The 24,738-nt window shown below is 37.6% G+C and overlaps 3 protein-coding genes across 6 annotated transcripts; 2 read left to right on the top strand and 1 right to left on the bottom strand.

Moving 5' to 3' along the window:
- The first annotated feature begins 561 nt into the window (after window positions 1-561).
- Window positions 562-7,991, top strand: coq10b (coenzyme Q10B). Its single transcript, XM_059562130.1, has 5 exons — window positions 562-720; window positions 3,086-3,238; window positions 5,022-5,214; window positions 5,336-5,437; window positions 6,530-7,991. The coding sequence occupies exons 1-5, from the start codon at window positions 620-622 to the stop codon at window positions 6,695-6,697; spliced, it is 717 nt and encodes a 238-aa protein (XP_059418113.1). The 5' UTR covers window positions 562-619; the 3' UTR covers window positions 6,698-7,991.
- Window positions 7,992-9,275: 1,284 nt separating this feature from the next.
- Window positions 9,276-16,847, bottom strand: LOC132153023 (60 kDa heat shock protein, mitochondrial-like). The gene is made up of 11 exons (XM_059562132.1): window positions 16,701-16,847; window positions 14,960-15,135; window positions 14,506-14,841; window positions 14,326-14,421; window positions 14,137-14,230; window positions 13,886-14,054; window positions 13,605-13,704; window positions 13,199-13,444; window positions 12,940-13,114; window positions 11,120-11,298; window positions 9,276-10,157 (listed from the first exon to the last, which is right to left on the bottom strand). The coding sequence occupies exons 2-11, from the start codon at window positions 15,131-15,133 to the stop codon at window positions 9,999-10,001; spliced, it is 1,728 nt and encodes a 575-aa protein (XP_059418115.1). The 5' UTR covers window positions 15,134-15,135; window positions 16,701-16,847; the 3' UTR covers window positions 9,276-9,998.
- A 636-nt stretch (window positions 16,848-17,483) lies between these two features.
- Window positions 17,484-24,686, top strand: LOC132153025 (MOB-like protein phocein). Of its 4 annotated transcripts, XM_059562137.1 has the most exons (9): window positions 17,485-17,651; window positions 19,133-19,291; window positions 22,158-22,220; window positions 22,412-22,512; window positions 22,955-22,997; window positions 23,174-23,260; window positions 23,401-23,480; window positions 23,716-23,827; window positions 24,171-24,686. In XM_059562137.1, the coding sequence occupies exons 1-9, from the start codon at window positions 17,649-17,651 to the stop codon at window positions 24,300-24,302; spliced, it is 780 nt and encodes a 259-aa protein (XP_059418120.1). In that variant the 5' UTR covers window positions 17,485-17,648; the 3' UTR covers window positions 24,303-24,686. The 4 variants fall into 4 exon arrangements, with proteins under 4 accessions (XP_059418118.1, XP_059418120.1, XP_059418119.1 ...); XM_059562134.1 differs by lacking the exons at window positions 17,485-17,651; window positions 19,133-19,291 and adding an exon at window positions 21,341-21,490; XM_059562135.1 differs by lacking the exons at window positions 22,158-22,220; window positions 22,412-22,512; window positions 22,955-22,997; ... (2 more) ...; window positions 23,716-23,827; window positions 24,171-24,686 and adding exons at window positions 19,393-19,482; window positions 19,834-20,025 and having other exon boundaries at window positions 17,484-17,651.
- The last annotated feature ends 52 nt before the right edge of the window (window positions 24,687-24,738 follow it).

Genomic DNA, 24,738 nt, shown 5'->3' on the forward strand with positions numbered 1-24,738 from the left:
CAAACAATATATTTCGATTATTCCTAATTAAATAAAGATGAGGTCAGAAATAAGCATTTGTTTTTTTATCAAAAACAACCACTCACTTTGGAAAATACATTGTTGAAAAACATGTTCCAAACTGAATCAGGAGTAACGTATATTCTAATAGCAATTTCAGTTATGTAATGGCAAACAGCAGTCTTAGTTTAGATCAGCAGTTTTTATTCACTACAAGAGATATAATAAGGGACAGACATATGCATTTAAAACTAAATAAAGTACTTCTTCCAAACTTTTTTTTTCAACGTATTTTATCCTTTTCAAACTTATTACTGCTTTTACATTATGTCCTCAAACAAATTTAGCTTTAACCTTTACTAACTATGCACTGTAGGTCGCGCAGCCTGGGCAACCCAATCCCGCATCCCGTGACAATTCTGCGCACGCAAACCCTCTTCACAATTAAAACACTTACGTCAGTAGGCTCACTATGCGACGGATGGAACACTGAACCAATCAGAGGCCAAGAAACGCACCCTCGGCCAATGAGATTCTAGGGCGGGTCTCAGAGAAGGCTGGTCTTCGACACGGGAAAAGAGTTCTCGACGGGGGGAGGCGAAAAAGAGGTGAAGTGAAGATGGCGAGAGGGTCCCGGTGTTTGAGAAGAGCGGTAGCTGAGTGTATTAGAAACTTACCGTCCACAACCAGTCGAGAAACACCGGGCAGGAATGGAGTGAGGTAATTAACGACGGTTTAATGTTTCGCACTGTGTATGTGCACTTATGTGAAGATCGAACCGATTAGTGAAGTAACTCGCGAGCTGCTTACGTCAGTTGGACGGTTAGTTTCGGTCTCACAAGTGGAGTGAATTTAAGACCAACTTGACAACTTTGTGTCAATAAAGCCTTTATATATTGTCCAACGGTGTATTAATACTTATGACGAGGTCAAATAAACGTGTGAAAAAAGACAAGATAAACTAACTTTAGGAGTGGGTGGGAGGGAGTCACATGAATGGTTTCCAGATAAAAAGTGACTTCAGTGGCAAGGTTAAGATATTATGTAATTGACCAGGTGTATAGTTTAAGGGCTTTTTTTTATTTTTGGAATAACCTTTTTTTCAGCTGGCGTTTATTCAGACTTATTTATCTTATGTTGCTTTAAACTCAGATGCAACTAAATGTTTTTAAGGGGAAATAACAAAAATGTAAGACTTTAAATTTTTTGGAAAAGCTGGTCGCCAGCTGCATACAGCTGGTGTTAATTTAGATTTATTTAGTTAGTTATTTAAGATACCTGCAGATCAGATACAATCTGATGCTTTTATTAAGCAATGGTTTTTATTAGGATAATGCCAAAAACATTTTTGGCATCCATCATGTACATATATAGTGCAAAAATCGTATAGTGTTCATAGTACTAAAGATTTCAGTAGCAATTCTTTGCAGGCATGTGTTTAGAGGAGGCCGCGGCATGTGTGACATCACAAGCTGAGCTGTGACGTTTATCACCTGTGGCTAGGGACGTGGTGTACCCCGACCAAGTGCTGGGCAGCCAAATGCTATAACTGCTTGGCGTAAGGCCATGTCAAGTGTCTTGTGTTGTCTGTTCCGTCACTGTCGACTGTAGCTATAGTTACACCATGCTTAACAGCTCTTGGCTGCGCTTTTGCCGACTTGAATGAATTTGGCTGTCACTCTTTCCATTGAGGAGATATTGTGCCATTTATAGAGCAAAGCCTCATCCCCTTGCTTTTCAGATATGTGTGTGTGATTGATCCGACACATCTTAATGGGATGGGGTTTTACTACTCCCCTTGATTTGATTGTGGTGGTCCGTGATCACGCTTCCCTTATGATTTGTGTCTTTACAAATGGAGAGCAGGTGAACATGCCATGAGATAGCTATTCTATAATTCCTTTAACCCTGGCCCCGCCGTATGAATGCACTACTCCGTAAAGTTTTGTAGTTAATGATGAACTCCGTGACTCAACAAATACACTTTCTAATGCACAGCAGCTTGTATTGTGGATTGCTTGTGTGGTCTAATTCGTAAGGCTCGTTGAATCACAATTGGCTTTTTTGAGCTAATTTTTAGCATTTCAAAAGCTTGTCATTCAGAGCCTTTGCAAATTCAATAAGCCAGTGCATAACAAAGAAGACAATACAGAAAACCCTTAAATCCTACATTTAGTGCATATAAAATTGGTTATATAGCATTGTATGTAAACTACATGTACTACATCTAGGCAACGCATACTTATCACATACTTGTTTGCATTTTAGAAAGGTTTCTGTTAACTCAGCTGTTGTTGACAGCTGTTATTAGCCAGCTCAAATTTTCAAACATAACAAAATGTGTCTCATAAGAAATTATAAAATAATTTATTAACAATAATACAGTTGTAAGTTTAGTAGAGGATGTGTGTACTATAGTGTTTCATTATAGTATTGTTTTATATATAAAAAAAGTACATATTTTTTTTTAAAATTAAAATGTAATTTACAGTTTATTATAACATATGAGCAACCAGTCATAAAAAATACTGATTTAAGTTTCACTAGCACAAACTTAATTACACAAAACTTGATTCAAGTTGAGACAGACATCGCTAAAAGTCATAATAACTTGCAGTTCAGTGAGTGTTTATTCAGCGAAGGATTCATCAGACTGTATCAAACTGGTCGTTCAAAAGTCCTACTGAACTGTTTTAAGAGTTGTTTCATGAAATGGAATGGTTGCACTACATTTTTTTTGTGTGGCCCACAAAGGGCGATTGCAGTAGTCTAGTCTTTTTTTAGGCAGAAAATGCATGTTATTGGCTTTAGATTAAGGCCAAAGAGTAAATTTCACTAATCCTCTGGATAAAAAAAAGCTTTGTCTTGATTAAGAGTCCTAATCTTGTTAATTGCACACAGCTATCTGTGTAGCTCATATGTTCTCTCTGCTCTTATCTGACTCCTAGGAGACATCTGCTATCTTAAGACATCCAACAAGCTAACAGGGTCTAAATCATTGCACTAATCATTACAAGTACACAAAGTCTTGTACAGTATCTATGCAGCTGCTGAATGACATGCTTTCACCCTGTTTTGTCAACAGATATCTGTCTTCATGTGGAATTCTGATGACCCGGGTGCCGCCCCTCTTCAGGGCTGTGTCAGGTCGTGCTTTGGTGGCTCCAGCCAGGAACTTCTTCAACCTCTCAGAGTCCTTCAACAAGAGAAAGGAGTACTCTGAAAGACGTATTATTGGGTAGGTTTCCAACTAAGTTGGATATGGTGCACGATGTGTTCACAATGGGCTCAGGGGAGGCGAAAAAGTTTTACTTGCTGGTGTCGTTGTGGCTTTGTTGACAAACTAAACAACTCACACACTTAGGGTGTATTCACACCAGGAAAGTCCGCTAGTTCACTTGCTTTGGTACGGACCAAATACAATGGTTTTTTTTTTGTTGTTTTTTGTTTTTGGGTGAGGTTCGCTTTCACACTGCCCTTTTTGCAAGCAGAAACTGTAAACAAAATCAGATGTGTGCTTAAGGTCACACATTCATTGGTTCATCCATTCAACCATACTAGAGTTTGTTTGGAAGCGGACCAAGACCACTTCTTCAGCTGGGTCTCAGTGTGGTCATGTGGTCCGCACCCACGTGCGATTGCTGTATTCACACCTGCCAAAAAGATCCGCACCAAAGGTGGAAACAAACTTTAGTTCAATTCAATCAAACCAAACAAAAAAAGTCTGTGACCAATATTTACAGAGCTTTGATGACTGATGATCCGAAAATTTCAAGAATAGTTAATAGTTAACTATTAAAAAGAATAGCTGAACATAAGTTCACAAATAAAATATTAATAAATAAATAAATTGTTACTATTGGAGTATGGAACTGTAGTGGTTACACACATCATTACAAGTTACTTACCACTTCTGAAGCCTGAAATTTTAGAGCAGAGGGCTCACTTTCAGATCAGCTGTCCTACAGAATTTAGCTCTAACGCTAATACAGTGCATGCATGTGTACATATTGAATTTGATGAACTTGTCTATCATCAATGAAGTATGTTCTATGAAGTATGGATCTGTTTCCTGTTGGTAACCAGAAGGTTATAAAGAGTGAGCCCCGTCCCTACTGTACTCTTGTTGAAGGCATTGAATCCTACATAACTTCAGAAGAAAGTCCTTGCAATAAATGTACCATCAGTAGCTTTTGATAAATGTGTGTACTGAATGACTACTTGCATATCCAGGAACAGAACTGAGCACCTTCGTGGTCAAGACATTTGTGAAAAGATCATATTTGATGGATCGTGGCTAATAAGCAGACCGTGAGGGACTTCAGTCTTTTCTATGAAAAAATGTTATCTTATCCCTTATCTTTAACTTGAAGCTCTTAAAATGCTCCAAAATTAGACCTTGAAACTTAAGATATGTCCAAGTTTACCTCGGTTGGACTCTGTCTGTAAACAAACAGTGTTTGACCTTTCTTCTGTCTTGATTCCATTGTGTAGTGACGTTCAGCAGTGAGTCAATCCCACACTGATATAGAGCACTGTGATATCTGATTGGTTGTCTGAATCGACCATCACAAACTTTTCAGTGGCAGCACTAAATCTATTCTCAACTTAAACAACAACCTTTAGTTTTTGAGTCACACCTTTAAAGTGATCTATTTAAAGCTGCCATGACACCAAAGTTAAATTAATAATAATAAAAAAAAGGTCATTGCACTCTTCAGACTATAACTGCAGAGTCTGTGGTGTAATAACTTTAGCTTAGGGTTGGTAATCAGAAAATGAATGAGCTGTCACTATCGTGCCCTTGAGCACTTAACCCTGGACTACTCCAATGTATTCAGTATACCGTAAGTCACTTTGAGTTACATTGTCTGCTAAATGACTATGTGCCAGCATAGAAAGATCCTACCCCCTAAGAAGTCTACTCCCATTACAAAAATGAAACCATTTGTTGTTAATGTAATTTGCACACAGAGCATTATTTTATTATCTTGGCTAAATTTCTTTTCTGTGGCACACAGGTACTCGATGCAAGAAATGTATGAGGTTGTGGCCAAAGTAGAAGACTACCTACTGTTCGTGCCCTGGTGCAAGCGCTCGGATGTTATATTCCGCCGCTCTGGATTTTGCAAGGCCAAGCTGAGTGTGGGCTTTCCTCCTGTGGTAGAGAACTACACCTCCCTCGTTACTACAGTTCGCCCTCATTTGGTCAAGGTATATACATCAATTAGTTTGACTGATGGCAGATCGATACTTTATAATACTGTTAATAATGTTAATCTAGTGTATGAGCTGAAAGTTGTTTTCAACAGCATTGTTTTAATTGTATCTTAAGGCATCTTGCTCTGATGGAAAACTTTTCAATCACCTGGAGACGGTGTGGCGCTTCAGCCCCGGTCTTCCTGGCTACCCCCGTACATGCACCCTTGACTTTGCTGTGAGTATTACAAGCACAATGTGGTTTATCATCTTCGGGTGAAGCTGGACTGCAGTGTATATTTCACCTTTAATATTAAGTATTTTTAAAGGGATATTTCACCCAAAAATAAAAATTACGCTATGCTTGCATTATATGTCATCAGCTGGAACGCCACTATCTTGAACATGTGTACAGCAGTAAGCGGAAGCTATAGAGGATTACTGTTTAAAATTGTATGGATATTTTTCATAGACAAATACATCGATTCACTTCAGAAGGTCTTTATTAACCACCGAAGCCATGTGGAGGGCCTTTTATGATGGATGGATGAGCTTCAAAATCTTGACCACCATTCACTGCCATTATAAAGCATGGAAGAGCTAGGACATTTTTAATATGACTGGTTGTATTTGTCTGAGAGAAGAAAGTTATATACACCTAAGATGGCTTGAGGGTGACAAAATCATGGGGTAATTTTCAATTTTGGGTGAGCGATCCCTTTAAGAGTGCTAGCCAAGACTAATTCTGGTGCTCATACTTAAAGAGGTAGTTCTTTCTCTTATTTTTCCAGAAAAGTAAAGATTTTAAAATCTGGAACCAGCTTTAAGATGAACCATAACATATATGAATTACAACATTTGATTCAAAGCAGAAATTATTTAAAACTCCTTTTCCAAAAGAATATGTAATGGGGCTTTATTATGAGGAAATGAAAGATCTGCTTATCCCAGTACTAAGCATTACTCATACTGTACTGTAAATGAATACTAAAACTGTAAATGAATCCGTAAGAGTTTTGCGTCTTGATTATGCTACATTACAAAAAACACACTGCTTGGAAGATTTTATGGTAACTGCTGCAATGCTGAAACAAGATCCACCAATCAGTTTCATAGCCTCTGAGTTTGACTGTTTATAAGTCATCACACTGACTTTCACACAAGCAACCTCTGTAACAACCTCAGAGCTTATGTTAGGTCTGTCTTGAAAGGTTTATGGGTTTTACTTATGGAAGCCTAGGTTTATAAATGTCCAATTAAGACCATCTGTGAATCAGTTTTTCTGCAAACCTCTGCCAAAAGTTAATTCCCTGCTTCTGTGTGTTCCTAGATTTCCTTTGAGTTCCGCTCGCTCCTGCATTCTCAGTTGGCCACTGTTTTCTTCGACGAGGTCGTGAAGCAGATGGTGTCGGCCTTTGAGCGGCGGGCGTCCAAGATGTACGGTCCGGAGACACAGATCCCACGCGAACTGATGTTCCATGAGGTCCACCACACATAGTTCATTCCGCAGCTTCAGATGGATGAGGGAGGGGTTGTTGTTCAGGGAACTGGGGGTTTTATTCAAAACATACATTTAGAGTATTACAAAGACAGTTGAGAGATCGGGGCTCTGTGTGCCTAAATATCGTCAGTGCCTGGTCCAAACAAACCAGTTGATTTAATATTTTTTTATGCTAAAAAACATACGTTGCTGGATCTTATCATGGAGGGCTTGATTGTGCCCACTGAGCCCTGCTCCACTACCTCCATGTTAACTTTTTTTAAAACCCATTATCAGTATGACACTTTGAGCCGTATTTTTAACATCAGGACCTTGAGATGCCTTTTAAAACAGCTGCAAAAAAACATAACGGCTCCATGAATGGCACAATAGACAAAGGTCATGGGTTTCTTCGAAAGGACATTATTTTGAGAAGTGCATTATGGAAAGATTGTCCTGTTACACCGTTTATATGACAGGTGAGCGATGTATTTATTAAAAAGCTTTTAGGTGATTTCAAGAAAGGGACGAGGAGACTCTGCTTGAGTGCATGTGTCACGTGCAGGAGACTGACTGTTGCTGCAGCACAAATGCACGAAGTGCTATCAGGGTATCAAGGCTACACACTGGACTCAGGTCTGTGGTGTTCTTGCATACCAGCACAAAAAAGGGCTTGAAAAATAAATGCAGAGAGGTTGAAAAAGCATGTCCCTTTCACCATTTTGCGCAGTTTAGTTCTGGCAGTGGATCTCCATTTCACTCCTCAGATGATTTAAAGTGTCCAGATTCTCTCCTAGAGGTGTGCAATATATTTGTATGTTGTTTTTAACAGACTGCTCACCCATCTACGATATCCACTGCTTCTAAAAGGGCCCAAACTCTGGGAAACGGAGTGGAACGTAGCGAACCTTTTCCAGACCTCTCTTCTGATTGTAGTGAGGTATATGTCGACACAGACCTTTAAAGATTCCAATCCTTATCCTGCTCGCTTCCTAGTGCTTACTGCCTTTTACAGAGAAGGTTACATATTATTTGTGATTATCTTAAAAACATGTATGCGAGTATCCTGTATTTATTTTGGTTATGGGTTAACCACGTGTACATATTCAATATAAGACCACAGACTAAACTTTAGTGTACAATTGAGCTACAACAAACAAATTGATTTTTTTTTTTTTTTTTTGGGGGGGGGGGGGGGGGGGTCTCTTCTTTTTGTTTGTTTGTTTTAATTGAAGTGTTTTAATTAGTGTGTTGTGGGTGAATCTATATCCTGCCTGCATGGTTTATAAACTATTTTTATATGTAAAACCTAGCCTTGTGTGTGTGTGTGTGTTTATCAACATCTGGTTCTGTCTAGTTTCCACACTTAAAATAGGGTGATCATGTGAGGGATAATATTAGATGGCTTCAAAGTAACCTCTGTTCTGACCCCTAGTGGCCAGTGACAGTAATGGCTCTATACAGTATGCTGCCTACTATTTTTATTATAAAAGTGTCAAATTTCTATTAATTATGCAGTGGTGTAAATGTCATACTGAAGCATTTAACATTTGAAAGAAGTGATTGCTGAACAGTTACCAGAAATATTTATTTTGCATTGTTACAGAATTTCTGAATTTCTATTATTGCACAAAACATGCATACTACTCACCGCATACAACTTGAAGAAATATATAAATACTAAATTAATATTATAAGTATTGTTATTCCAAAACAGCAGACATGTATTAAGTGATTAATTGTCAACATGACAATACTCTGTTCTTGGTTGTATCGGTGTATTATAAAGAAACAAATGTAACTCACTTAACTTCTAAGATGATAGCCTTTTCAGACGTAACCAAGACTGCTGATGTTTCAAGAGGAGTAGTCACTTCACAATCCAATCAATTCTCAGGAATTGAGGCTCGGCCTTAGTTGAAAGTGCCATTTTATGTCGAATAAATAAGATGTGACCATGATAAATGTCTTTAGTCATAGTCAGGCTATCACTACAATAATTTGTCACTGTTTTAAGTTGATTTATACAAATATTCTTTAGTATATAAGGTTTTCCTGAAAAGAAAGCCACTGATTGGCTAAGACATTAATGGGACGAGACTCATTTCTTTGTGGACACTGAATTTCATTAAATAAAAAATACAGAATTAATGAATTATACAAAACTGTCAAATGATTGTTGCACATTCATAGAGAATGTAACTTTAAAAAACAGATGAGCAATTCTCTTAACAAACAGCATTAAACACTATTCTATACTACTCAAAAAAAAAAAAAAAAAAGATCTTTAGAATAATGTCACACTAATTGTATTCGATATTTCATTGGGCATACACTTGTACTGTTGTAAAAACTATCCTTCCACTCAGCTTTCTTACCAAGTTACCAAACTCTAGTCTTGACCAAAAGATGTTCAACCTCCAGGTTTTAAAGTGACAGTTCACCAGTTTTTAAATCTTGTCATCACACAATATGATAATTTGAGAGGAAAAAAAAAAAAAAAAAAAAAACCTTTTGGACCTCTTTGACTTTCAAAATATAATATAGTGTTCCACAGAAGAAGAAAAAAAAACAGAGGTTTAGAAAAACATGAGGGTGAGTAAATGACAGGTTTTTATTTTTAGGAGAACCATCCCTTTAAGAAATGAAACCTGGAACACAAATGTTATCACACACTTCTTTACGCTTATAGCAATGTAGTTCTAGTCACTGAGAAAAATTCATGTAACAATTGAAGGCAAAACAAGTACATGCTTCATCACAGTTTTTCGTCACATTTGAGTAATCCTCAAATGAGGGGTTTATTTGTATATGAAACAATGAACAGTGTACCAAAAAAAAAAAAATTACTGATCGTGGAAGTGCAATTATTATTATTTTTTTAGATACAACTGGTCAAAAGTTCTTACTACTTCCTTGCTTATGAAGACAAGCTTGAACCTGAACGTCTGGCTTTTTCAAAACTACAATGCCACGCACAATGACATTCATAAAATACAACAGCAAGATAATCTGCAATGTTAAATGCACTTTCCCATTAGATGTTGGTGAACACAATGTTACAGAACAGGCAGACAGACTCTCTCTGGTCACATTATCAAGAGCTTGTCTTTATAGCAGTAGGGTGACATCTTCAGCCATGAGTAGAGAGATGATATTGGACATAGTGATAGAAGGATGGGAGACTGTAAGGTCCATTTCTTTAGCTCCAAGATCAGACCACCTTCACTCAATTTCGGAAGGGTTTTCAAAGTCAAAACGGAGGGGCAAATCATGTCCCCTGCCCTTAACCCTTTCACTAAAGTCAGTGCAGATCAGTTTAGAATCCCATGCCACCCATACCTCCCATGCCTCCCATTCCGCCCATTCCTCCAGCTGGCATGTCCTTCTCCTCCTTTGGTATCTCAGTGACTACAGCTTCAGCAGTAGCCAGCAGAGATGCAACACCTGCAGCATCTAGCAATGCAGTCCTCACGACCTGCAGGAGGAGACAAAGATAATAATCTCCCTCAACATAAGGAGCATTATGTTTTTGATAGGGATGCATCAACATTACAATTCTGGCTGATACGGAGAAGTCAATTTTAATTTTACAGCCAATAACTGATAAATGGCAAAAAAGATTTCAAATTCAACACTATTTGTTTAAAGTAATCGTAAACTAAGAACAATTTAAATGCCACAAAATAATTACATTTTCATCTACTGGGCATCACACTGAAATATAAAAATATATAAAGTTTGAGGTCAGTAAGATTTTGTTTTAAAGCAATTAACGCTTTTAAGCAAGAAGCCATTAAACTGATCAAAAGTGACATTAGAACGTTTATAAATGATACAAAATGCTCTAAATTGTATATTAGAGTGATTTCTGAAGGATCATGTGAGAAAGACTGCTGAAAATTTTGCACCGCTATCAGAGTTAATTTAAACAATTAAATAAGACCATTACTTTAAATGTTAATCATTTTTTACAATAGCTGCATCCTCCATAGGACACATTTGTCAGCAGCATACCTCAGTGAAGCAGTAATAATAAAACTGACACTTATTCTAATCGAGGTGTAAAAGACTGTAACTTCTTTCTTTGAAATGTAACAAGGTTTTTCTTAAAGAAGGCAGCCTCAATGATGCACACGACAAATGCAACGCTCTGGAGGACGCAGCCTTCAAAACGAGATACAGCTAATATTGATTTTACTGTGTTTTTGATATACAAAAGAAAAAAAAGGGTAATAAATGCAGCCTTGGTAAACATAAGACACTTCTAGCATCAGACTGACTCCAAACATTTGAACAGTAGTGTGATATAATGTCAACCAATATGGTGATAATATATTGTACATGTCAGATATTAATTAACAGAAACCTCTATAATTTTTCATTCATCATTATTACTGATTTAAACCAATAACCTAAGTTTGTGAATCACATACACACCTTCGTGGGGTCAATAATGCCTTTTTCAACCATGTTTACATATTCTCCATTCATAGCATCATATCCAATCTCTGGAGCACTCTGCAAGATCTTCTCCACCACCAGAGAGCCGTCAACTCCTGCATTCTTGGCAATGGTCATTGCAGGAATACGAAGCGCACTGCGAATAATGTCGATACCTTTAAGCGCCCAAAAAAAAGTCAGTTTTGAGAAGTTAACAGGATTAGTTCTTACAGGTCATCTGGGAGGAAGAGATCTACAGTCTTGGCCAAAAGTTTTGAGAATTACATAAATATTAGTTTTCAAAAAGTTTGCTGCTAAACTGCTTTTAGATCTTTGCTTCAGTTGTTTCTGTGATGTACTGAAATATAATTACAAGCACTTCATACGTTTCAAAGGCTTTTATCAACAATTTCATGACATTTATGCAAAGAGTCAGTATTTGCAGTGTTGGCCCTTCTTTTTCAGGACCTCTGCAATTCGACTGGGCATGCTCTCAATCAACTTCTGGGACAAATCCTGACTGATAGCTACCCATTCTTTCATAATCACTTCTTGGAGTTTGTCAGAATTAGTGGGTTTTTGTTTGTCCACCCGCCTCTTGAGGATTGACCAAGTTGTCAATGGGATTAAGATCTGGGGAGTTTCCAGGCCATGGACCCAAAATTTCAACATTCTGGTCCCCGAGCCACTTAGTTCTCACTTTTGCCTTATGGCACGTCGTGCTGGAAAATGCATTGTTCTTCACCAAACTGTTGTTGGATTGTTGAAAGAAGTTTCTGTTGGAGGGTGTTTTGGTACCATTCCTTATTCATGGCTGTGTTTTTGGGCAGAATTGTGAGTGAGCCCACTCCCTTGGATGAGAAGCAACCCCACACATGAATGGTGTCAGGATGCTTTACTGTTGGCATGACACAGGACTGATGGTGGCGCTCACCTTTTCTTCTCCGGACAAGCCTTTTTCCAGATGCCCCAAACAATCGGAAAGGGGCTTCATCGGAGAATATGACTTTGCCCCAGTCCTCAGCAGTCCATTCACTATACTTTCTGCAGAAGATCAATCTGTCCCTGATGTTTTTTGAGAGAAGTGGCTTCTTTGCTGCCCTTCTTGACACCAGGCCATCTTCCAAAAGTCTTGGCCTCACTGTGCGTGCAGATGCGCTCACACCTGCCTGCTGCCATTCCTGAGCAAGCTCTGCACTGGTGGCACTCCGATCCCGCAGCTGAATCCTCTTTAGGAGACGATCCTGACGCCTGCTGGACTTTCTTGGACGCCCTGAAGCCTTCTTTACAAGAATTGAACCTTTTTCCTTGAAGTTCTTGATGATCCTATAAATTGTTGATTTAGGTGCAATCTTAGTAGCCACAATATCCTTGCCTGTGAAGCCATTTTTATGCAACGCAATGATGGCTGCATGCGTTTCTTTGCAGGTCACCATGGTTAACAATGGAAGAACAATGATTTCAAGCATCACCCTCCTTTTAACATGTCAAGTCTGCCATTCTAACCCAATCAGCCTGACATAATGATCTCCAGCCTTGTGCTTGTCAACATTCTCACCTGAGTTAACAAGACGATTACTCAAATGATCTCAGCAGGTCCTTTAATGACAGCAATGAAATGCAGTGGAAAGGTTTTTTTGGGATTAAGTTAATTTTCATGGCAAAGAAGGACTATGCAATTCATCTGATCACTCTTCATAACATTCTGGAGTATATGCAAATTGCTATTATAAAAACTTAAGCAGCAACTTTTCCAATTTCCAATATTTATGTAATTCTCAAAACTTTTGGCCACAACTGTACACTTCAGTCTTTACCGATCTTTTGATCATTATTGGCTGGCTTGATGTTGTCCAGGGCTGGGATGCAGCGCAGCAGGGCACATCCTCCTCCAAGAACGATTCCCTCCTCCACAGCGGCTCGAGTGGCGTTCAGCGCATCAGTGACACGGTCTTTCTTCTCATTCACTTCAACGTCACTTGTTCCTCCAACCTAATAAGCAGAATGATCATTTTTGATAATGATGAAGTATACAGTATACTAATAAAAGATGCAACACGTTTTCTGCTTGGATACCTTAATCACAGCCACTCCATCAGAGAGCTTGGCCAGACGCTCGTTGAGTTTCTCCTTCTCGTAGTCACTGTTTGTGCTCTCCAGCTGTTCAGTGATCTCATTCACACGCTTTTCAATGGCTGCTGGATCACCGCGGCCTTTGAGGAGCATTGTGTCATCCTTTGTCACGATGACCTCTCCGACTCTGCCAAAGTCATGAGTCTGGATGTCCTCAATGGCCAGACTCATAGCCTCATCACCGAACACCTGAAAACACACAGATCAGGTTTGTTAACAGACTTTGAGGCTATTATAAGCAATGGCAACTGCCACATGAGATGATAAAGCACTACATAAATGAGATATTTTAAGTGAGCTATTAATTCATGTAATGAATTCAGATGAAGACAAAAGCCTAGGCACATACCGTGCCTCCAGTGGAAATGGCCATATCCTGGAGCTGGTTTTTCCTGTTGTCACCGAATCCTGGAGCCTTGACTGCAACGACCTGAAGTCCAACCTTCAACCTGTTGGTGAGTTTAAGAAATGACCTTGAACCCAGAATCTTTAAATAACCAACTACTCCTATAACTCAAAAGGACCATCCCTTAAGAAAATGAGTTAATAGTAAATGTAATAAAACCTTATTCTATTTCATATTTATCCATTCCAAGCATTTCTTGAGCTAAGGTGTTTTTAGAGACAAACCTGTTGAGGACCAGAGTGCTGAGTGCCTCTCCGTCCACATCTTCAGCAATGATGACCAGAGGCTTACGATGCTGGTTGGCCATTTCTAGTGCTGGCACGATGCTCTGTACACTGGAGATCTTCTTCTCACTCAGAAGCAAAAAAGCATCCTGGAACTCACACTTCTGACCTGCAAACAGAGAATATATTTGGTAGTCATTCCAGTATTGAAACTGGTATAAGCACATGACCTTCTAATACAAAACACACACCTTTAGCTGTGTTGATGAAGTAAGGAGAAATGTAGCCACGGTCGAACTTCATGCCCTCAATGATCTCAAGCTCATCATGTAGGGTTTTACCATCCTTTAAACAAGAATTACAGCCCAAGTGTCAAGTATTTTAAGGATCACACCATCATTCCACCTGTACTAAACACTACTTCTACTGTAGCAGCCTACCTTCACTGTAATAACACCCTTGCGGCCCACTTTCTTCATAGCATTGGAGATGATGGTACCAACTTCAGTGTCTCCATTGGCAGAAATAGTGGCCACCTATACCAAAGAAAGATTGACAGAAGCAAAAAGTTAGGAGAAAAAAAAAAACATTTAGTGCTCGTTTTATAGGGCACTTCTTACCTGGGCAATTTCCTCTGGTGTTGTGACCGGCTTGGAGAGTTTCTTGAGTTCATTGATGACTTCTTCCACCGCCAGCATGACTCCTCTACGGATCTCCACAGGGTTGGCTCCTTTGCTGATGGTGTCAAATCCCTCTTTGGCAATAGCACGGGCCAAGACTGTGGCAGCTGTTGTGCCGTCTCCAGCCTCCTCGTTAGTATTGTTGGCCACATCCTGTACCAGCTTCGCCCCAATGTTCTTATACCGATCCTTCAGGTCGATACTTTTGGCAACTGTGACACCATCTTTGGTGACTTTGGGGCTGCCCCAGCTCTGCTCAATGATAACGTTGCGACCCTGAGGGAGAGAGGCAAATCTAGTCGTTTCTGCCATTAATGATTTCAAATGTGACTTTAAGAGGAGTAACGTATTAGCTGTTCTCCAGGCAACTGAACAGTCATTGAACTCGGCATACCTTTGGTCCCATGGTGACGGCCACAGCATCAGCCAGCAGGTCAACGCCCTGGAGCATCATGGCCCGGGCATCTGCTCCAAACTTGACTTCCTTGGCATACGCACGGGTCAGGTGTGGGGCCAGCGACCTGCACACTGGCCTCATCTGTTTCATCACACTAGGTAAACGCAGCATTTCTATGAGAAAAAGTGTAGAAGCATTATATTAAAAAAAGATTATTCATGATATAAGTGTTAAGTTCTACTTCATCAGAAAAAATATAATAAAGATGGTTTTCAGAAACACTCAAATCATTTAGAACACAGTTTTCAAGGGCCCTTTATCCAGTTATTTGTGATTTACTAAAGCGTTAAGAATAATTATTTTTTATTATATATATGGGATATGCCGGTATCAAATTTTCCTGTTGCTGTTAATTGATAATGCTTTTATCATGGTATACGGTATTATCACGGTAATGAAATTTGCCGACCAATTTTTTAATGGTCATAATACAGTATAACACGTTAAATAACTTTTTTTTTTATAACAAAAATAACTAAACATTTAAAACAATAAAGCAATACAAAAAATATATAAAAGTTTGATGTTTTACACATTAAAGTGCAAAAGAACTATAAAGACCAATAGGTATCACTTTACAATAAGACCTCATTAGTTAACCTTTGTTTGATGCATTAACATTCAAGGCAAGGCAAGTTTATTTATATAGCACATTTCGTACACAATGGTAATTCAAAAAGTAAAAAAAAAAAGTCATTTAGAAAAATAATCACAAAAATAAAACAAGCAATTTAAGAACTTGAAAATGATTTAAAAATTGACTTGAAATTAATTTAAGACATAGAAAATGATTTTACATAAAATACAGTGCAATATATAAAATATAGTGTAATCAGTTCGGACATCGCATAGTGCTCATTCAATAAATGCACAGCTAAACAATGAGCAATAGGCCTGGACAGTTACTGCAATGTTTCGAAAACTAGATTATCAACTATAAAGTGGAAAAAAGTTTTAAAAAGCAATGATAAAAGCAGGTAATAATTACAAGAATCTGAAATGTTGATGTAAGTACACGCGTCATTCAAAGCCTGTAGTGGGTCTCTCATCCACTCCACGTGTGTTCAGGGCGTCACAAGGTCAAAATCACTCCGCGTCACGACAGAGACCTCATTTCATCTCAGTGCCTTCAAGTTACAAAGTTCCCGGGATTTTCCTTTAGTTTTAGCAAAACTAACCTTTGTAGCCTTGACACCGATTAAATATTTCATACATAACGGGGAAAATTCTTAGGCCTCAATTTCACAGAATCTGTTTTAGTTAACGTCAGCATGCAAGCTATAATCACCACATTTCACTTAAGACTGAACTTGATCATTTTGCTAATAAAGCAGTAGTCAAGGCAGTAGATATATAATCACCAAGTAATGCATGTGATGTGCATAATATATTTGTTGCTCTCGTGCCAGTTACTCTGAAGAGCACCATCAGAATCTGCCATAAAAGTATAGTTCTACAATACGACAGGATCAAATAAGAGCTAATTACACAATAAACATACAAAACTTACAACTCCACAAAACCAACTGATAGTTCTAGCATTACGAAATGAGGTAGCGTCCCATATCTGCCTCTTGGATCTCATTAATCTGTATATTACCAGGCCAGTAAATAGCGTTATGCAGTATAGTTTGTTTATTGGCTTTTATAAATGAGGTGAACGAGTTGACTGACTTACTGTAGAGTGATCAGGAGATGAACGAAAGGATGCGCGTGTCCGTGAGTTCAGCAGACTGTGAGTGATATAAGAAGAGTCCGCCTTGAGTTGCTGCAGACTGAACTCACATGTGTTCTTCATCCGGGTAACCTCCCTCCACCCTGGCATCTGAATAACTCAACACTAGCAAACAATAGATACGCATTATGCTCTTAAATACATAGATACTTTGATTTTTATTTTTTTTCAATAGTCATTCACCATATTTCGTTCATACCGAAGGAGCATATAACTAAAGTACATTAAAATAAACCCACTGAATTGTTGTTATGCTAGTTACGGGGCGTCAAGTTCGAGAATTTTCGCAGATTCTATTGGAGAAAAAAAGACGTCAGAGGTCAAAATTGTGCAACAAGGAAAATTATTGCGTTTGACATTTTATTTTGTTAAAAGTCTAACATATTGATTGAGTCAATATATGTGTATTCATGTTGTATAATATTTTTTTCGTATTTAGAGTGAGTTAGTATTATTATTTTATAATTTAGGTACCTATTTATGTAGCTTTTTACTACTTTTCTTTTGTTATTTGTAATCAACTTTAATTTTGCATTCTTTGTCGCCATATTTTACGTTTGAATCACTTGTTATTGTTCTCTGTACTGAAACCCATAAATAAACATTACAAATATTACAGTTGTTAAGTGCTATGTCAAGCGTATAAAACACTTGGTTTCCAAACTAACAGTGCCTTTGAAACATGGTAAAAACATTCAAATGTATTAATGTAACGTTTTATGCGACCAAGGAATATTCTCGATCGCGGGACGGGTCGATTAAGCGTTACCTCTTGGCGCATGCGCAGTGCTCTTCCAGACATTTCTTCTTCACGTGGATCGCAGGAGTGAAGTGGTCCAGTGTGACTGTCTAGTGCTGATCTACCGGACGCGCTTTTCATAAAGATCAGAAATGGTAAGACTTGTATGTTAACATATATAGCTGCACCATCTGAGTTAGTTGTTTCTGTGATTATTTGACTTGTGTGACTGAGATAGCGCAATGTTTTATTAGCGTCCATCTATTACTGCTGCAAGGTCACGGTTAGGAATGTTTTCGTGCTCTGAGTTAATAACAAAATGATGCGATGCCAAGTTTGTTACTTATTACACGTAATGTTTATGAGAAAGGTTTAAAATGTCTGGTTTGCTGTGAGCAGGATTGGTGAGTTCACATGGAACTCGGTTTGCTTTCATTAAATCTTACCAGTTCGTTGGTTTATAGACGAGTAACGTTATGGTTTAAAAGTGTTGTTTAAAAATGTGGTATGTTTATTTTACAACAAATACAATTTTATTTTATATGTCAAGTCTGTAGAAATGATCATTTCTGTTCATGTGTAGAAAGTATTTGTATTGCAGGTATCAGTAACATCTTGCATATGAAAACTCAACATATTTCCATTATCATAACTTCAAGTTGTCACTCTGCTAGGCTCCAAGATCAGTACAACCAATAGCGTTTCAGCAAGATATGAACTTCCGGGTCATTTTGAAAGGAGGAGAATACATGTCTATTGTGATGTACAGTAACTGTGATTCTTTTGTTTTAAATTAAAATTTAGGCTTCGAGATGACATTATCTTAAGAAAGGTTGACAGTTAATTTGTCTGTTAACCCTTTTTTTTAATGACCATAGTATATTAATGAAGAATGCTTATACTTTATTGGCTACCAGACAATAACGAAATACATTTGTGACATACATTATACATTTCCTTTAAACATATTGAGGCCAGACTAAATGCAAAACTGATTCATTCTAGAATCTTCTACATTCCTAACCATTCAGCCTTGAAGTTTATCACGCTGCTTGTCCTTCAGCAGGATAGTAAACATTTACAAAACCTCTGAACTTCTCTTCTCCCCCACATGAACCCTCAACATCTACTATCCCTCACACATGACCTTCACTCAAGGTCTCACAAACACACACACACACACACTCATCTGTTCTTGGATAAGCAGCTGCTTTTGTCTTTGAAACTTTGTGAACCGTGACGATCAGAGCGTTTCTTCTCCTAGGTATCTGTTTAAAGTATGCATCTAATATAGTAACCTAAAATTGTTATCGGTGTAGAAGGTAAACCAGAGCTCTTAAGAATTCAGCTGAAGTCAAGAGCGTATAGTAGTGCATTTTAGGAAAGCATTACTAAGAGGCCTGCTCTTTTTTTAATAAAATGTTTCCAAAATAGTTCTTGATTAATATTATTTGAACACCTTTGATCTTAGATTGACAATTTAGCAAAAACTGAAGAGAAAAAAAAATAATAGTAATTTTCTGTTTGCTAGTGTCTAATACCCCCTAGTGGTACATTTGTGGAATGCTGCTTTGTAGTGTTGCCAAACATTCACTGACTATTTCTACACTGTACTAAACATGCCTTTCCCCCAAAGCAGGCTTTCCGGAAATTTCTTCCCATGTTCGACCGTGTGTTGGTGGAGCGGTTAGCTGCAGAGACTGTGACTAAAGGAGGTATCATGATTCCAGAGAAGTCTCAAGCCAAAGTGCTGCAGGCTACAGTGGTAGCAGTGGGTCCTGGATCCACCAACAAGGTGGCTTTTTTAACTTATATTTTATGATCTAATATAAGTATTTCATTACAGTGTGTGAGATCGAGGCTGTAATTCAGAGTTTAAATGCTTTTGTTTTTTAGGATGGGAAAGTAACACCTGTCTGTGTCAAAGTTGGGGATAAAGTTCTGCTGCCGGAGTATGGAGGAACTAAAGTTATTCTTGAAGATAAGGTTTGAACATTTTGCCATGATTAGATTTGTCTTTACTTCTTCATTATGTACTACTTACTATAAATTAATGTTTATACATTATTTAACCCTTTTTAAAGCTCTTGGCATTTTAAAATAGACCTTAGGTTAGTCACCATATTAAATTTAACGCGAATGAAAAATGGAACACACATTGTAAAGGTATTGCATCAAATCATTTTCATAACTCACAACTTTTAAACCTATTTTATGGATATATTTTTGTGTGTGTACATATATATGTAACATGTAACCAAATAACATTTTTCTAATTTGTATAATAGTGACTTGATTTTATAATGACCATTCTTATATTTAAATTTTCTTTTGTAGGACTATTTCCTGTTCCGGGATGGAGATATTCTTGGCAAATATGTAGAATAAAGTCTGCTTGTTCAACAATCTGTCAATCTGGAGTTCATAGAGAATGGTTGTTCCACGTTTTTTTTTTTTTTTCTGTCATTCGATTGTAAATAAGTATGATCAAGTTTTGTTTAAAATAAAGTGTTGTTGATGTTTCATCTTGCTTCTTCATGGCACAGTTTGGAACTGAACATGTGAATGCTGAAACATGAAAGTGGACTCTCTAGTCTAAATATTGTGTGTAGGATACACACAAAATTAATTGCAATTACATTAAATTCCAGATTCATGAATGGTTCGTTTAAGTGTTTGGTCAAGTATGAATTGTGTTCTTTAATTCTAGCATTCTAGAAGTTTATAATGAAGTCAGATAGATTTTTGTATTTTTTTTTATTGTGATTATAAAGTAATAATAAATAATAATAATTAACGTAAATAACTTTTTCTTCCCTGAATAATTTCCATTGAATTATGAATATGTGCTGCAGGATGTGATCAGAAGGTACAAATAAAATAAATATAATTGTACAGTGCCTTCTGAAAGAAACCAGACTCCTAGACCTTTTTAATCACAATTATATAATAAAAGTGTTTTTCAACTGCCATGACATTTGTATTCATCAATCAATAGGTACACATCTACAGTATTCTTAATGAATATATGTAAGAAACAAACGAATAGAGTGCACTCTAGGAATTTTTGTGTACTGTTATTATCATTAATTTAAAAAAAAAATGCATAGAATAGATCATTTATTTGTCTTCAGAGAGGAAATTAAGTTTCACAGTGGGTACAAGAATCACACAACAAATGCAAGAGCGTAAGATGATGTGGCTGATTTCCTATGTGTTTAAAGCACTTATAGCTATAGGAACAAAGCTTACTCTAGTTAGTGTTCCTGCATATCTGCAATCTATACCTTCAGTCAGAAGGAAATGGAATAAAATAGAGACGGAGTGGGGGATCTGGGTCATTTAGGATTATATGTGCTTTCCGAACCGTAGCTAAAGTGACACTCTGACTGTCTGATAACTTGCAAGTAGGAATAGAAATAAATATGAACGGACCAAAGGCTTTGTGTTTGTACTAGAAGGTCCTTGAGTCTTTTAAAAAATAAACCTCATGGCTAATAATCCCTGCAATATATATATATACTATATAGTGCTTATGGAAGGAGTGAAAGGCATATGAGATGCCACCTAGGAGTTTCCACACAGGTCAGGGGCCAACTGCTTAAACAGCTTATTACAGTAATTATTATTTTTTTTAAATACTGGTCATAACATTTATTTATTTGTTATTTAGTTGCTTAAAATCTTTGATTTAAATTTGAGAATAAAAGTGAGAATGATTATCACCTGGCTATTAAGTATTAACATAATGGCTGTTAATGTAATAGGCCCCAGGTCAGTTAAAGCAATTTAAATACAGTAATACAATTGTTTTAATACATGTTACATGTCACTTCATTTGTTGTCCAGTATTTGGTCCTGTATCTGAGCTCCTCCTGTAGTAGCGCTTCTCGTCCAGTGGGGGCGCACTGTCAATCAAACTAAATCTGTCGAGATGGTCATGGCGGAGGGCACAGCTGTTCTGAGGAGGAATAGACCAGGCACTAAGGCGAAGGTAAAATGAACAGCCAATAACACTTCAAAGCGTTCTCAACACTCAAATATTTTCGTAGAGTATATTCTAATGGCAAATTACATAAAATAAAATTAAAAAGATTTGTTCTCCTGCGAGCGGAAACCGCAGATATGCTAAAGAGCTAAGCTAGCAGTTAGCCGAGAAAACTAATGGTTTCCAAATCCAGGGTTTTAGCTGAATATCCTGTTCAGTGTCATTGGTCATAATAGGATTTATTTTCCATTTTGAACATACTTTTATATGTAGTGAACTGTGAGGCAGGACGTGTCCGAAATGGCAGGTTTTAATAATAGAGTTGGCGAGCTGAAGTAAGCTAGCAGCCGTCTGAAAGTAAAGTTACTGGGATGAACTTCACTGCTGATGCTCAAATACACTCAATGATTACATTAAAACACAATTAATTGAATATACTATTTTATATTCGAGTCATGCAGCTTTCAGCTATTTTACACTGCTGTTTTCAATCATTAATACGTCAAGAAATTAACCTAAAAATTATACAATCTATGCTTACAACGTAGAAAATGTTAAATTGTCCAGAAGCTTAGAAGGATATATGTATCAAACCTACTGTCAGCAGTAATTGCTTAACAGTAGTTAAACAGTAGTGAATATTCCAGTGTTGTTAACTCGTTTTATCCATTAGGACTTCTATAACTGGTCTGATGAGTCTTTTGAAGAGATGGACAGCACGCTGGCAGTGCAGCAGGTGAGAGCTTTTCTTACTTCGATGAATCACAAAAGGAGATTTTTGAGAGGTGCTGTTTTCCAGACAGTGGTCATGGGCTCTCAAGCTCCAAAAAAAGTGACAGAGTACTGAAGTTATTTGCTGAAGATGAATACATTTTGAAGTCATTGTGTTTACCTGTTTTATTGATAGTTGTTTTTTTCCCTTTTCAGTATATTCAGCAGAACATTCGCTCAGATTGTTCCAACATAGAGAAGATCATGGAGCCTCCAGAGGGACAAGATGAGGGGGTGTGGAAATATGAACATCTCAGGTATAGTATTAGTCTGAACGTCAACTCGGATCCTTAATTTCATCCTTAACATCATCTAGTGTTGAAATAATGTGTAGCCTATAGTCTTTGATGACAAAATAGATCCTGCTTTATACTAGGTGTCTATGTAGTACTTCATGTTAAAGTTGTATTACAAGATGCTTTTGCTGCTGTTGAGCTGAGTTTCAGTTTTGGGGCATGGTTAGGTTTATAGGTATGTTAAGGGGTATGGTTTTTAAATATACATGCAACATAAAAAACATGTATGGACCCAGTGATGACATTGTATCAAATTACTTATTTAAATGTTAGGACATAGTAGTTTAAGACACTTAATATAAAGTGGGTCTGCAAAATGTTTATCAGATGCTCTTTGTTGCTGTGTATTGGGAGTTACTGAATTGTGTAAATTGTAAATATTATGTTTTATATATACATCTAGACAGTTCTGTTTGGAGCTGAATGGCTTAGCAGTTAAACTGCAGGTAATTATCTTTTTTATAGTATTACATCACAAATAACTCAAGTAGTTTGTACAGCACTATTCATTTAAAAGTAACGCATGTCTCCTTGTCAAATACCAGGTTGTTTTATTTGGTGCAAGTCTTTACAGTTCTCTATTCATGAAGACAATACAATGTGTGATGTCTGTGCTCCACAGATCGAGTGTCATCCTGACACGTGTACCCAGATGACTGCCACTGAGCAGTGGATCTTTCTGTGTGCTGCCCATAAAACCCCCAAAGAGGTGAGTGTCCTCTGTGTTTAATTTAGACCAAACTTTTTTTTGTTGCAGCCCTTATTCATTTCTTAACAGACTGAATTAGAGAAGCTCAAATATGGATGATCGTGTCTTATGATGATTTGTTTGTTTATGGTGGCTCAAAGTGCCCTGCCATTGACTACACAAGGCACACTCTCGATGGAGCTGCGTGTCTTCTCAACAGCAACAAGTATTTTCCCAGCCGGTGAGTTATTGAACATCTAATCCGTTAAAGCAGGTGTGTTTAATGCTTCTCCTAGAGATGTCTGTTTGCAGTTTAGATCCTACTATGCTCTAAAAGGTTTGATCTAAACTAAAGGAGGATAGATCTCCTTGAGCAGATTTGAGCACTCCTGCATCACTATGTTCATTTCTAGGATTTTCTAACAAGCTGTTGATGTTTTATGTAACCATTGATCCTCTCACTGCTTTCCATATAGCGTCAGCATTAAAGAATCATCTGTGGCCAAACTGGGCTCGGTTTGCCGTCGCATCTATAGGATTTTCTCCCATGCTTACTTTCACCACCGCCAGATTTTTGACAAGTATGAGGTAAGAAAGATCATTTATGTAATTCATAAGCACATTTCATAATCCGGAGTATTGGCTTTGCTTCAAAACCTACTGCACTGCCTATCAGGAATTGCTACCCATTAAGAATGTTTCAAGTGGACCACTAATGAGATTTTTAAGAGGTTCATTTCTTTGAAAGCAGCTCACAGAGTTTTTGGAGTCCTTACTTAATTGAAAGTGAATGCTAAGCTTGATAATGACTGGCCATGACGAAGCAACTACTGTTTGTTCACACAGCATTTCCTGCTGTGGTCAGTAGGAGGCATCTTAAGACAGTTTCCTCAAATAGACATTTTATCAAAAGATCATCTCTTTCCCACAGAATGAGACTTTCTTGTGTCACCGCTTCACTCGTTTCGTGATGAAGTACAACCTCATGTCTAAGGACAACCTCATTGTGCCCATCCTGGAAGAGGAAGTCCAGAGTGCCACTGCTGAGGAGAGTGACGCCTGAGCTGCATCTTGTGCCTCTAGCATCCAGTCAGCAGAGGCGTACAACTTTAGTCATTTGACATGTTACTTTTCCACTCACTAATACTTCGTTTGATCCAAATTTCATCATTCAGCTCAGCTGTAACAATCAAAACATTACATCAGCAGCTCCTTGTACATATCTCACTCCATCTCCATTGTAAATCCTGCTTAACCAGTAAGAATTTCCTTTATTTTTCCCCTTCACTAGACTATAAATGAGTCTGGTGGTATTCACCGTCTTTTCTCTTGTTAAGTTATTACATGGGTGAAGGGCTCTTATCCAGCCCGCTTTGTCTTTTTTTAAATAAACTAAAATGTATGGTATTTTCATTATGTCAGTTGTTAATAAAATACTTGTACCTAGTCTACGCCTATGCATTAGCTTTTTATGCCATGTTCAGCTGCTAAGTGACCAC

The sequence above is a fragment of the Carassius carassius genome, chromosome 11 (assembly GCF_963082965.1).
Source record: "Carassius carassius chromosome 11, fCarCar2.1, whole genome shotgun sequence".
NCBI lineage: Eukaryota > Metazoa > Chordata > Actinopteri > Cypriniformes > Cyprinidae > Carassius > Carassius carassius.

Coding starts and splice junctions, on each gene's coding strand:
- coq10b (XM_059562130.1), top strand. CDS start 620: ATGGCGAGAGGGTCCCGGTGTTTGAGAAGAGCGGTAGCTGAGTGTATT. Junction 721..3,085: donor CCGGGCAGGAATGGAGTGAG/GTAATTAACGAC, acceptor TTTTGTCAACAG/ATATCTGTCTTCATGTGGAA. Junction 3,239..5,021: donor TCTGAAAGACGTATTATTGG/GTAGGTTTCCAA, acceptor TGTGGCACACAG/GTACTCGATGCAAGAAATGT.
- LOC132153023 (XM_059562132.1), bottom strand. CDS start 15,133: ATGCTGCGTTTACCTAGTGTGATGAAACAGATGAGGCCAGTGTGCAGG. Junction 13,705..13,885: donor AGCACTCTGGTCCTCAACAG/GTTTGTCTCTAA, acceptor ACTCACCAACAG/GTTGAAGGTTGGACTTCAGG. Junction 10,158..11,119: donor GCATTATTGACCCCACGAAG/GTGTGTATGTGA, acceptor CTCCTCCTGCAG/GTCGTGAGGACTGCATTGCT.
- LOC132153025 (XM_059562137.1), top strand. Junction 22,221..22,411: donor GCACGCTGGCAGTGCAGCAG/GTGAGAGCTTTT, acceptor TTCCCTTTTCAG/TATATTCAGCAGAACATTCG. Junction 23,481..23,715: donor AACAAGTATTTTCCCAGCCG/GTGAGTTATTGA, acceptor CTTTCCATATAG/CGTCAGCATTAAAGAATCAT.